The sequence below is a fragment of the Salvelinus alpinus genome, chromosome 16 (assembly GCF_045679555.1).
Source record: "Salvelinus alpinus chromosome 16, SLU_Salpinus.1, whole genome shotgun sequence".
NCBI lineage: Eukaryota > Metazoa > Chordata > Actinopteri > Salmoniformes > Salmonidae > Salvelinus > Salvelinus alpinus.
Window position 1 is genome coordinate 56,821,065 of NC_092101.1, and position 14,840 is coordinate 56,835,904.

Genomic DNA, 14,840 nt, shown 5'->3' on the forward strand with positions numbered 1-14,840 from the left:
TTAACATAATACATTTAGCATCTCCTGGCCGTTACTTAACATAATACATTTAGCATCTCCTGGCCGTTACTTAACATAATACATTTAGCATCTCCTGGCCGTTACTTAACATAATACATTTAGCATCTCCTGGCCGTTACTTAACATAACACATTTAGCATCTCCTGGCCGTTACTTAACATAACACATTTAGCATCTCCTGGCCGTTACTTAACATAATACATTTAGCATCTCCTGGCCGTTACTTAACATAATACATTTAGCATCTCCTGGCCGTTACTTAACATAATACATTTAGCATCTCCTGGCCGTTACTTAACATAATACATTTAGCATCTCCTGGCCGTTACTTAACATAACACATTTAGCATCTCCTGGCCGTTACTTAACATAATACATTTAGCATCTCCTGGCCGTTACTTAACATAACACATTTAGCATCTCCTGGCCGTTACTTAACATAATACATTTAGCATCTCCTGGCCGTTACTTAACATAATACATTTAGCATCTCCTGGCCGTTACTTAACATAATACATTTAGCATCTCCTGGCCGTTACTTAACATAATACATTTAGCATCTCCTGGCCGTTACTTAACATAATACATTTAGCATCTCCTGGCCGTTACTTAACATAATACATTTAGCATCTCCTGGCCGTTACTTAACATAATACATTTAGCATCTCCTGGCCGTTACTTAACATAATACATTTAGCATCTCCTGGCCGTTACTTAACATAACACATTTAGCATCTCCTGGCCGTTACTTAACATAACACATTTAGCATCTCCTGGCCGTTACTTAACATAACACATTTAGCATCTCCTGGCCGTTACTTAACATAACACATTTAGCATCTCCTCGCCGTTACTTAACATAACACATTTAGCATCTCCTGGCCGTTACTTAACATAACACATTTAGCATCTCCTGGCCGTTACTTAACATAATACATTTAGCATCTCCTGGCCGTTACTTAACATAATACATTTAGCATCTCTTGGCCGTTACTTAACATAACACATTTAGCATCTCCTGGCCGTTACTTAACATAACACATTTAGCATCTCCTGGCCGTTACTTAACATAATACATTTAGCATCTCCTGGCCGTTACTTAACATAACACATTTAGCATCTCCTGGCCGTTACTTAACATAACACATTTAGCATCTCCTGGCTTCCGCCTACAAGCCACTGATGATAGCCTACACCATCACAATAAATCCATGTAATATAGCCTACACCATCACAATAAATCCATGTAATATAGTCTACACCTTCACAATAAATCCATGTAATATAGCCTACACCTTCACAATAAATCCATGTAATACAGTCTACACCATCACAATAAATCCATGTAATACAGTCTACACCTTCACAATAAATCCATGTAATATAGTCTACACCTTCACAATAAATCCATGTAATATAGTCTACACCTTCACAATAAATCCATGTAATATAGTCTACACCATCACAATAAATCCATGTAATATAGCCTACACCATCACAATAAATCCATGTAATATAGCCTACACCTTCACAATAAATCCATATAATATAGTCTACACCTTCACAATAAATCCATGTAATATAGTCTACACCTTCACAATAAATCCATGTAATACAGTCTACACCTTCACAATAAATCCATGTAATACAGTCTACACCTTCACAATAAATCCATCTAATACAGTCTACACCTTCACAATAAATCCATATAATATAGTCTACACCTTCACAATAAATCCATGTAATATAGCCTACACCTTCACAATAAATCCATGTAATACAGTCTACACCTTCACAATAAATCCATATAATATAGTCTACACCTTCACAATAAATCCATGTAATATAGCCTACACCTTCACAATAAATCCATATAATATAGTCTACACCTTCACAATAAATCCATGTAATATAGCCTACACCTTCACAATAAATCCATATAATATAGTCTACACCTTCACAATAAATCCATATAATATAGTCTACACCTTCACAATAAATCCATGTAATATAGCCTACACCTTCACAATAAATCCATGTAATATAGCCTACACCTTCACAATAAATCCATGTAATATAGTCTACACCTTCACAATAAATCCATGTAATATAGTCTACACCTTCACAATAAATCCATGTAATATAGCCTACACCTTCACAATAAATCCATGTAATATAGTCTACACCATCACAATAAATCCATGTAATATAGTCTACACCTTCACAATAAATCCATGTAATATAGTCTACACCATCACAATAAATCCATGTAATACAGTCTACACCTTCACAATAAATCCATGTAATATAGTCTACACCTTCACCATAAATCCATGTAATATAGTCTACACCTTCACCATAAATCCATGTAATATAGCCTACACCTTCACAATAAATCCATGTAATATAGCCTACACCTTCACAATAAATCCATGTAATATAGTCTACACCATCACAATAAATCCATGTAATACAGTCTACACCTTCACAATAAATCCATGTAATATAGTCTACACCTTCACAATAAATCCATGTAATATAGTCTACACCATCACAATAAATCCATGTAATATAGCCTACACCATCACAATAAATCCATGTAATATAGCCTACACCTTCACAATAAATCCATATAATATAGTCTACACCTTCACAATAAATCCATGTAATATAGTCTACACCTTCACAATAAATCCATGTAATACAGTCTACACCTTCACAATAAATCCATGTAATACAGTCTACACCTTCACAATAAATCCATGTAATACAGTCTACACCTTCACAATAAATCCATATAATATAGTCTACACCTTCACAATAAATCCATGTAATATAGCCTACACCTTCACAATAAATCCATGTAATACAGTCTACACCTTCACAATAAATCCATATAATATAGTCTACACCTTCACAATAAATCCATGTAATATAGCCTACACCTTCACAATAAATCCATATAATATAGTCTACACCTTCACAATAAATCCATGTAATATAGCCTACACCTTCACAATAAATCCATATAATATAGTCTACACCTTCACAATAAATCCATATAATATAGTCTACACCTTCACAATAAATCCATGTAATATAGCCTACACCTTCACAATAAATCCATGTAATATAGTCTACACCTTCACAATAAATCCATGTAATATAGCCTACACCTTCACAATAAATCCATGTAATATAGTCTACACCTTCACAATAAATCCATGTAATATAGTCTACACCTTCACAATAAATCCATGTAATATAGCCTACACCTTCACAATAAATCCATGTAATATAGTCTACACCATCACAATAAATCCATGTAATATAGTCTACACCTTCACAATAAATCCATGTAATATAGTCTATACCATCACAATAAATCCATGTAATACAGTCTACACCTTCACAATAAATCCATGTAATATAGTCTACACCTTCACAATAAATCCATGTAATATAGTCTACACCTTCACAATAAATCCATGTAATATAGTCTACACCATCACAATAAATCCATGTAATATAGCCTACACCATCACAATAAATCCATGTAATATAGCCTACACCTTCACAATAAATCCATATAATATAGTCTACACCTTCACAATAAATCCATGTAATATAGTCTACACCTTCACAATAAATCCATGTAATACAGTCTACACCTTCACAATAAATCCATGTAATACAGTCTACACCTTCACAATAAATCCATGTAATACAGTCTACACCTTCACAATAAATCCATATAATATAGTCTACACCTTCACAATAAATCCATGTAATATAGCCTACACCTTCACAATAAATCCATGTAATACAGTCTACACCTTCACAATAAATCCATATAATATAGTCTACACCTTCACAATAAATCCATGTAATATAGCCTACACCTTCACAATAAATCCATGTAATATAGTCTACACCTTCACAATAAATCCATGTAATATAGCCTACACCTTCACAATAAATCCATATAATATAGTCTACACCTTCACAATAAATCCATATAATATAGTCTACACCTTCACAATAAATCCATGTAATATAGCCTACACCTTCACAATAAATCCATGTAATATAGTCTACACCTTCACAATAAATCCATGTAATATAGCCTACACCTTCACAATAAATCCATGTAATATAGTCTACACCTTCACAATAAATCCATGTAATATAGCCTACACCTTCACAATAAATCCATGTAATATAGTCTACACCTTCACAATAAATCCATGTAATATAGTCTACACCTTCACAATAAATCCATGTAATATAGTCTACACCATCACAATAAATCCATGTAATATAGCCTACACCATCACAATAAATCCATGTAATATAGCCTACACCTTCACAATAAATCCATATAATATAGTCTACACCTTCACAATAAATCCATGTAATATAGCCTACACCTTCACAATAAATCCATGTAATACAGTCTACACCTTCACAATAAATCCATGTAATACAGTCTACACCTTCACAATAAATCCATGTAATACAGTCTACACCTTCACAATAAATCCATATAATATAGTCTACACCTTCACAATAAATCCATGTAATATAGCCTACACCTTCACAATAAATCCATGTAATACAGTCTACACCTTCACAATAAATCCATATAATATAGTCTACACCTTCACAATAAATCCATGTAATATAGCCTACACCTTCACAATAAATCCATATAATATAGTCTACACCTTCACAATAAATCCATGTAATATAGCCTACACCTTCACAATAAATCCATATAATATAGTCTACACCTTCACAATAAATCCATATAATATAGCCTACACCTTCACAATAAATCCATGTAATATAGCCTACACCTTCACAATAAATCCATGTAATACAGTCTACACCTTCACAATAAATCCATATAATATAGTCTACACCTTCACAATAAATCCATGTAATATAGCCTACACCTTCACAATAAATCCATATAATATAGTCTACACCTTCACAATAAATCCATGTAATATAGCCTACACCTTCACAATAAATCCATATAATATAGTCTACACCTTCACAATAAATCCATGTAATATAGCCTACACCTTCACAATAAATCCATGTAATATAGCCTACACCTTCACAATAAATCCATGTAATATAGCCTACACCATCACAATAAATCCATGTAATATAGCCTACACCATCACAATAAATCCATGTAATATAGCCTACACCATCACAATAAATCCATGTAATATAGCCTACACCATCACAATAAATCCATGTAATATAGCCTACACCATCACAATAAATCCATGTAATATAGCCTACACCATCACAATAAATCCATGTAATATAGCCTACACCATCACAATAAATCCATGTAATATAGCCTACACCATCACAATAAATCCATGTAATATAGCCTACACCATCACAATAAATCCATGTAATATAGCCTACACCATCACAATAAATCCATTATTTATTTTAGACCGGTCTAAAGAAATACGATATGAAGAAAATGTAGTCTATTTCAGAAGAACAGAATAGCATACTCTGAGTTGTCCTTATGTTAGGTCCTGATGTGGCTATGCCATACAGCTGTGGGCTACACTAGTTCATTTAGCAGACAAGATTTGCTTAGAATTCCATAGCATTATTTTATAGTATTTTATAGTATGGAGAATATAGTTGATCAAAGCTGAATAAAATAGACAGGATATTTTCTCCAAGTGATTTGAGGGAGTGTTCACATGCTGCTATTCTGTGTTGAGCGGCTAACAAAGAAACAGGTCCTCCTATATGCTTCATTTAGAGTTACTAATGTAACTTTAGTTGTTCTACAAACGTTGGGCTATATATGTTTTGATGTTTAATACATTGTAAGGCTGCATGATGAGACTCTAATGATGATTTGAAAAAAGTCACTTGAAAGGCATGAGCTCTGCTTTGTTTTTTAAGCAGGCTGTACACACTACATCAGTCTCTCATTCACAATGAGACAAGCACTTGATAATGCCTAGAATTTCAAGGCGGCATCCCCTTTGTGTGGCCGTAATGCCCCCCCCCCCCCTCCCCAAAACATACTTGTGGGAAATAATAGATCCCAAATTAATAGCATCCCAAAAACGTTTTCAAGCAATGAGGTTGACGCAACAGATCAGAACGTTTAGCTTAAAATGTTAATAAATTATTAGGCTATATAATCACAGCAGTGTGCTATATAATCACAGCAGTGGGCTATATAATCACAGCAGTAGGCTATATAATCACAGCAGTAGGTTATATAATCACAGCAGTAGGCTATATAATCACAGCAGTGGGCTATATAATCACAGCAGTGGGCTATATAATCACAGCAGTAGGCTATATAATCACAGCAGTAGGTTATATAATCACAGCAGTAGGCTATATAATCACAGCAGTAGGCTATATAATCACAGCAGTAGGTTATATAATCACAGCAGTAGGCTATATAATCACAGCAGTAGGCTATATAATCACAGCAGTAGGCTATATAATCACAGCAGTAGGCTATATAATCACAGCAGTAGGTTATATAATCACAGCAGTAGGCTATATAATCACAGCAGTAGGCTATATAATCACAGCAGTAGGCTATATAATCACAGCAGTAGGCTATATAATCACAGCAGTAGGCTATGAGCGCAAACGTTCCAAAATGCAATACATTTTCTGGAAAACACCATTCTCGAAAGTGACCGCAAATGCGAATATGCATCTAATGCAAAAGGGGCATTTTAAGAAGTTGTTTAGCCACCTTAGTTAAAGAAACCTTATCAAAACATATAGGACTATGGGCTAGGCTACATGAGGTGTGATACTAACCTTATTAAAACGTATAGGACTATGGGCTAGGCTACATGAGGTGTGATACTAACCTTATTAAAACATATAGGTCTATGGGCTAGGCTACATGAGGTGTGATACTAACCTTATTAAAACATATAGGACTATGGGCTAGGCTACATGAGGTGTGATACTAACCTGATTAAAACATATAGGCCTATGGGCTAGGATACATGAGGTGTGCGATTATGTCACAAAAAAAGGCACTGTTTCTTGCCTTGCTGCGCACAAGCTGGGCATCATTCACAATTGATAATATATCATTCACAAGTGAAAGGCTAATATTGTCACCCATCAGACTATTCTTGATTTAATCTTGTCTTTACATATACTAAATAATATGCTAAATAATATACTAAATAATATGCTAAATAATATACTAAATAATATACTAAATAATATGCTAAATAATATGCTAAATAATATACTAAATACTATGCTAAATACTATGCTAAATAATATGCTAAATATTATGCGTGAAATTTGTTTTGATTTAGAATGGACCATTGTCATGCACCTGTCTCGAAACACAGGGGGGAAATACTTGTCATCTACAGATTTAAATAGCAAATGGAGGTTGCTTTTCCCGTGGTTCATTTTCATACCAGTCAGGTATGCTATACTCCTGTTGTAAAGACAAGCAATGTGCTTAATATTAGGAAAGTTGAGAAATAAATATAGTAGGTCTAGCCTATAGAAAGCTGGTAGGACCCTCCTCTTTTTAATAGAGGCCATCACTCTGTTCATTCACACATTTTTGAATTTGGTCCCATATTCCTAGCACGCAATGACTACATCAAGCTTGTGACTACAAATTTGTTGGATGCATTTGCTGTTTGTTTTGGTTGTGTTTCAGATTATGGTGGTAAATAATGTATTGTGTCATTTTGGAGTCACTTTTATTGTAAATAAGAATAGAATATGTTTCTAAACACTTCTAAATTAAAGTTACAGAGTCATAAATATTACTCCCCCCCCCCCCCCCCAAAAAAGAATGCTAACCTCCCGTTATTGTAATGGAGAGAGGTTAGCATGTCTTGGGGGTATGATAATCTCCCCTGTTATTGTAATGAGAGAGGTTAGCATGTCTTGGGGGTATGATAACCTCCCCTGTTATTGTAATGGAGAGAGGTTAGCATGTCTTGGGGGTATGATAACCTCCCCTGTTATTGTAATGGAGAGAGGTTAGCATGTCTTGGGGGTATGATAACCTCCCCTGTTATTGTAATGGAGAGAGGTTAGCATGTCTTGGGGGTATGATAACATCCCCTGTTATTGTAATGGAGAGAGGTTAGCATGTCTTGGGGGTATGATAACCTCCCGTTATTGTAATGGAGAGAGGTTAGCATGTCTTGGGGGTATGATAACCTCCCGTTATTGTAATGGAGAGAGGTTAGCATGTCTTGGGGGTATGATATTGGTACGTCTGTAACTGCATCAACCCCTAGTTACTGAATGAAGTATATTGTCCTGCATCAACCCCTAGTTAGTAAGTCTGTTGTTGTGTCTCAACCCCTAGTTATGAAGTCTGTTGTTGTGTCTCAACCACTAGTTATGAAGTCTGTTGTTGTGTCTCAACCACTAGTTATGAAGTCTGTTATTGTGTCTCAACCCCTAGTTATGAAGTCTGTTGTTGTGTCTCAACCCCTAGTTATGAAGTCTGTTATTGTGTCTCAACCCCTAGTTATGAAGTCTGTTATTGTGTCTCAACCCCTAGTTATGAAGTCTGTTGTTGTGTCTCAACCCCTAGTTATGAAGTCTGTTGTTGTGTCTCAACCCCTAGTTATGAAGTCTGTTGTTGTGTCTCAACCCCTAGTTATGAAGTCTGTTGTTGTTGTCTCAACCCCTAGTTATGAAGTCTGTTGTTGTCTCAACCCCTAGTTATGAAGTCTGTTGTTGTGTCTCAACCCCTAGTTATGAAGTCTGTTGTTGTGTCTCAACCCCTAGTTATGAAGTCTGTTGTTGTGTCTCAACCCCTAGTTATGAAGTCTGTTGTTGTGTCTCAACCCCTAGTTATGAAGTCTGTTGTTGTGTCTCAACCCCTAGTTATGAAGTCTGTTGTTGTGTCTCAACCCCTAGTTATGAAGTCTGTTGTTGTGTCTCAACCCCTAGTTATGAAGTCTGTTGTTGTGTCTCAACCCCTAGTTATGAAGTCTGTTGTTGTGTCTCAACCCCTAGTTATGAAGTCTGTTGTTGTGTCTCAAACCCTAGTTATGAAGTCTGTTGTTGTCTCAACCCCTAGTTATGAAGTCTGTTGTTGTGTCTCAACCCCTAGTTATGAAGTCTGTTGTTGTCTCAACCCCTAGTTATGAAGTCTGTTATTGTGTCTCAACCCCTAGTTATGAAGTCTGTTGTTGTGTCTCAACCCCTAGTTATGAAGTCTGTTGTTGTCTCAACCCCTAGTTATGAAGTCTGTTGTTGTCTCAACCACTAGTTATGAAGTCTGTTGTTGTCTCAACCACTAGTTATGAAGTCTGTTGTTGTGTCTCAACCCCTAGTTATGAAGTCTGTTGTTGTGTCTCAACCCCTAGTTATGAAGTCTGTTGTTGTCTCAACCCCTAGTTATGAAGTCTGTTGTTGTGTCTCAACCCCTAGTTATGAAGTCTGTTGTTGTGTCTCAACCCCTAGTTATGAAGTCTGTTGTTGTGTCTCAGCCCCTAGTTATGAAGTCTGTTGTTGTGTCTCAAACCCTAGTTATGAAGTCTGTTGTTGTCTCAACCCCTAGTTATGAAGTCTGTTGTTGTGTCTCAACCCCTAGTTATGAAGTCTGTTGTTGTCTCAACCCCTAGTTATGAAGTCTGTTGTTGTCTCAACCCCTAGTTATGAAGTCTGTTGTTGTGTCTCAACCCCTAGTTATGAAGTCTGTTGTTGTGTCTCAACCCCTAGTTATGAAGTCTGTTGTTGTCTCAACCCCTAGTTATGAAGTCTGTTGTTGTGTCTCAACCCCTAGTTATGAAGTCTGTTGTTGTGTCTCAACCCCTAGTTATGAAGTCTGTTGTTGTCTCAACCCCTAGTTATGAAGTCTGTTGTTGTGTCTCAACCCCTAGTTATGAAGTCTGTTGTTGTGTCTCAACCCCTAGTTATGAAGTCTGTTGTTGTGTCTCAACCCCTAGTTATGAAGTCTGTTGTTGTCTCAAACCCTAGTTATGAAGTCTGTTGTTGTGTCTCAACCCCTAGTTATGAAGTCTGTTGTTGTCTGAACCCCTAGTTATGAAGTCTGTTGTTGTGTCTCAACCCCTAGTTATGAAGTCTGTTGTTGTGTCTCAACCCCTAGTTATGAAGTCTGTTGTTGTGTCTCAACCCCTAGTTATGAAGTCTGTTGTTGTGTCTCAACCCCTAGTTATGAAGTCTGTTGTTGTCTCAACCCCTAGTTATGAAGTCTGTTGTTGTGTCTCAACCCCTAGTTATGAAGTCTGTTGTTGTGTCTCAACCCCTAGTTATGAAGTCTGTTGTTGTGTCTCAGCCCCTAGTTATGAAGTCTGTTGTTGTGTCTCAACCCCTAGTTATGAAGTCTGTTGTTGTCTCAACCCCTAGTTATGAAGTCTGTTGTTGTGTCTCAACCCCTAGTTATGAAGTCTGTTGTTGTGTCTCAACCCCTAGTTATGAAGTCTGTTGTTGTGTCTCAACCCCTAGTTATGAAGTCTGTTATCGTGCATCAAAACCAGATCTGGTCCCCAGTCTATTGTAACGTTTCATATTTGTGGAAGGCAGTTACTAAATGTTTTTATGTCACTGGAAAACAGTGTGTGAGGGTTTTTGTCTCTGTGTACACTTGTGAAGTCTGTTTAGCACTTTAAACAAATCACAGGTTAAAGCCAACAATGATAGTTTGCCTTTACAGAACATTTTGACTGTTCTTCAAAACGGTGAAGCTCTGCCTGCTGCTCCGTGTCCTGCTCCCTCTCATCGCCCAGTCATGTGGATGCTGTATGTGTCTGTCGTGGGTCGGGGTGGGACCTGGGATGGCTGTTGTCTTACAGCTCTGTGCATCTCTCTTCCCTCAGCCCCGTCATGAGTACTTTAATGTGCCTGTGTACTAAACGTCCACTCCTGCTGTCCACTGCTGTCCTGTCCACTCTGCATGCGGAGCCCCTCCCCCCCAGCACATGGTCCCTCCAGCACCTGGCTCCTCATCCTCAGCCCCATAAGAACCATAAAGCGCCATGCTTTACCAACTGATCCACACAGGACCACAGCTACATCGTCAAAGGTCATAGGTCATTGGTCCACACTTTCAGTTTATCACATACTTCCATCAACTGTTTCCACTGTTTGTTGTCTATCTGAAGAGGCCATGGTTTACTGTGTATAATACAACGGGTGGGTCTAATCCTGAATGCTGATTGCTTAAAACTGCATTCCAGCCCGTGTCTATTCCACAAGTGACTACCGGCAAAATCTATGCCGTTAAAATGCCTATTTACTCTGTTCCATCTGACTGCACAATGCACTCTCATCAGCCCAGCCAGGCAATTTATAAACTTGATCTCCACTATAAAAAGCATCTAGATATTATCTCATATTTCTTTTAGACTAACATTTAGTTTTCAACAGCAGAGATTTGTATAAACCTGGCTGTCTGTCTCTCCGACATTTGCAACATTGTTTCAATATTCAATCTCCAGCTGTTCCCGTAGTAACGAACGTGTCGGGTGTCGGGACGAGACAGGCATCTTTTCTCAGCCAGTCGAAATTAATCAGCATCATTTTTATGGATACAGTTGAAGTCAGAAGTTTACATACACTTAGGTTGGAGTCATTAAAACTCGTTTTTCAACCACTCCACAAATTTCTTTTTAACAAACTATAGTTTTGGCAAGTCGGTTAGGACATCTACTTTGTGCATGACACAAGTAATTTTTCCAACAATTGTTTTCAGACAGATTATTTCACTTATAATTCACTGTATCACAATTCCAATGGGTCAGAAGTTTTCATTCACTAAGTTGACTGTGCCTTTAAACAGCTTGGAAAATTCCCGAAAATGGTGACATGGCTTTAGAAGTTTCTGATAGGCTAATTGACATCATTTGAGTCAATTGGAGGTGTACCTGGGGATGTATTTCAAGGCCTACCTTCAGACTCAGTGCCTCTTTGCTTGACGTCATGGGAAAATCAAAAGAAATCAGTCTGGTTCATCCTTGGGAGCAATTTCCAAACGCCTGAAGGTACCACGTTCATCTGTACAAACAATAGTACGCAAGTATAAACACCATGGGACCACGCAGCCGTCATACCGCTCAGGAAGGAGACACGTTCTGTCTCCTAGAGATGAACGTACTTTGGTGCGAAAAGTGCAAATCAATCCCAGAACAACAGCAAAGGACCATGTGAAGATTCTAGAGGAAACAGGTACAAAAGTATCTATATCCACAGTAAAACGAGTCCTATATCGACATAACCTGGAAGGCCACTGAGCAAGGCAGAAGCCACTGCTCCAAAACCGCCATAAAAAAGCCAGACTACGGTTTGCAACTGCACATGGGGACAAAGATCATACTTTTTGGAGAAATGTCCTCTGGTCTGATGAAACAAAAATAGAACTGTTTGGCCATAATGACCATCGTTATGTTTGGAGGAAAAAGGGGGTGGCTTGCAAGTCGAAGAACACCATCCCAACCGTGAAGCACGGGGGTGGCAGCATCATGTTGTGGGGGTGCTTTGCTGCAGGAGGGACTGGTGCACTTCACAAAATATACCCCTCATAGCCTGGTTCCTCTCTAGGTTTCTTCCTAGGTTTTGGCCTTTCTAGGGAGTTTTTCCTAGCCACTGTGTTTCCACACCTGCATTGCTTGCTGTTTGGGGTTTTAGGCTGGGTTTCTGTACAGCACTTCGAGATATTAGCTGATGTACGAAGGGCTATATAAAATAAACTTGATTGATTGATATGGCATCATGAGACAGGAAAATTATGTGGATATATTAAAGCAACATCAAGACATCAGTCAGGAAGTAAAGCTTGGTCACAAATGGTTCTTCCAAATGGACAATGACCCCAAGCATACTTCCAAAGTTGTGGCAAAATGGCTTAAGGACAACAAAGTCAAGGTATTGGAGTGGCCATCACAAAGCCCTGACCTCAATCCTATAGAAAATGTGTGGGCAGAACTGAAAAAGCGTATGTGAGCAAGGAGGCCTACAAACCTGACTCAGTTACACCAGCTCTGTCAGGAGGAATGGGCCAAAATTCACCCAACTTATTGTGGGAAGGCTACCCGACACGTTTGACCCAAGTTAAACAATTTAAAGGCAATGCTACCAAATACTAATTGAGTGTATGTAAACTTCTGACCCAATGGGAATAGGATGAAAGAAATAAAAGCTTAAATAAATCATTCTCTCTACTACTACTCTGACATTTCACATTCTTAAAATAAAGTGGTGATCCTAACTGACCTAAAACAGGGATTTTTTTACTAGGATTAAATGTCAGGAATTGTGAAAGTGAGTTTAAATGTATTTGGTGTATGTAAACTTCCGACTCCAACTGTATATACAAAGAACTGTCAATAGAAAACAGGTCAAACGAAACCAAGTGCAGCTAGTTTACAGTCTTTCCTACTTCAGTTTGAAGTTGTGTTGTTGGCTCCTCTGAACAACAGTGTCCTGACGAGTGAGCACATTTTCTACGCCAGGTGAAATCGTGCCTCATTAGCTCATTGTTATGGATGTATCCAAATAAATGTCATTAGAAAACAGCTTAAACAAAGGCAGCTCCTTTGTTGTTATTCTGGCTGCACTGTTAGACGTGACTGTAAGTTAGCCGTAGTTGGCTAGCTAGAAAGCAAGGGATAAGAACGTTGCCAGCCAGTATGGAACATTTAGAACGAGCGACTGGGATACGTCCATAGATACAGAACAAAAAGACCGAACGACTGGGTCGCGTCTCTGGCAACCGAACCAATAGAACGAACGACCAGGCGGCTTGGGTAGCAACCCTAGATTTGTGTCAGGACTATATCTTGTGGAAGGATGAAATAATATGAATAAATTCATCACAATAAAGTTAATGAAAACATGTCAATCATTATTTGAATATGTTGGTAAACCTTTGTATAAAAGTGATAGTTCCCTTGAAGCCGGTGTTTGGAGGATATATTGGCATGGTTTGCTGGGCCTAACAAGACCCGTGCCAATATATCCTCCAAACACCGGCTTCGTGGGAATTATCACTTAAATGTTGACACATTGTCCTGTCTCTGAAGAGTCCATGGTTTACTGTGTAATGTTGATACATTGTGTCTCTGAAGAGTCCATGGTTTACTGTGTAATGTTGATACATTGTGTCTCTGAAGAGTCCATGGTTTACTGTGTAATGTTGATACATTGTGTCTCTGAAGAGTCCATGGTTTACTGTGTAATGTTGATACATTGTGTCTCTGAAGAGTCCATGGTTTACTGTGTAATGTTGATACATTGTGTCTCTGAAGAGTCCATGGTTTACTGTGTAATGATGATACATTCTGTCTCTGAAGAGTCCATGGTTTACTGTGTAATGTTGATACATTGTGTCTCTGAAGAGTCCATGGTTTACTGTGTAATGTTGATACATTCTCTATTAAAATACAAAGTTAATATTTTATCCTCATGGCCATGGGCTCGTCACTGGCTGGTAGTTAATCAGTTTATTTTTATAGTTTGTCCGCTGGCACCCTAAATCATGTCCATTGACTTGCAGAATGAAATAGTCCATTAATCAGTTTCACTACTTAGAGTTCATGAGATTTAGAAGACAATAGAAACCATTGAGGAATCCACAATACAAATGTTACAAAATGGCCGTATTATTCTAAACTTTAAGCTGAGCTAGCGCTCTTAAAGGGATAGTTCACCCAAATTACGGAATTACATACTGGTTTCCTTATCATGTAAGCAGTATATGGACAAGGTATGACAGCAATCCATTCTTTGGTTGTTTCCCTGGCACTGTTTCCACATGCTGAAGTATACTGTATTTG

The 14,840-nt window shown here is 37.7% G+C and overlaps 1 protein-coding gene across 3 annotated transcripts in view; it reads left to right on the forward strand.

Annotated features, from left to right (window-relative positions):
• LOC139541715 (AP-1 complex subunit sigma-2-like) overlaps positions 1–14,464 on the forward strand; it is a 65,267-nt gene extending 50,803 nt beyond the window's left edge. For all 3 annotated transcript variants that reach the window (XM_071346668.1, XM_071346669.1, XM_071346670.1), the window contains one exon: positions 10,887–14,464. Coding sequence is in view for 1 of the 3 variants with exons in the window: in XM_071346670.1 (XP_071202771.1) it covers positions 10,887–10,922 (36 nt within the window). In the remaining 2 variants the exon portion in view is untranslated. The remainder of the gene's footprint in view (positions 1–10,886) is intronic.
• The last annotated feature ends 376 nt before the right edge of the window (positions 14,465–14,840 follow it).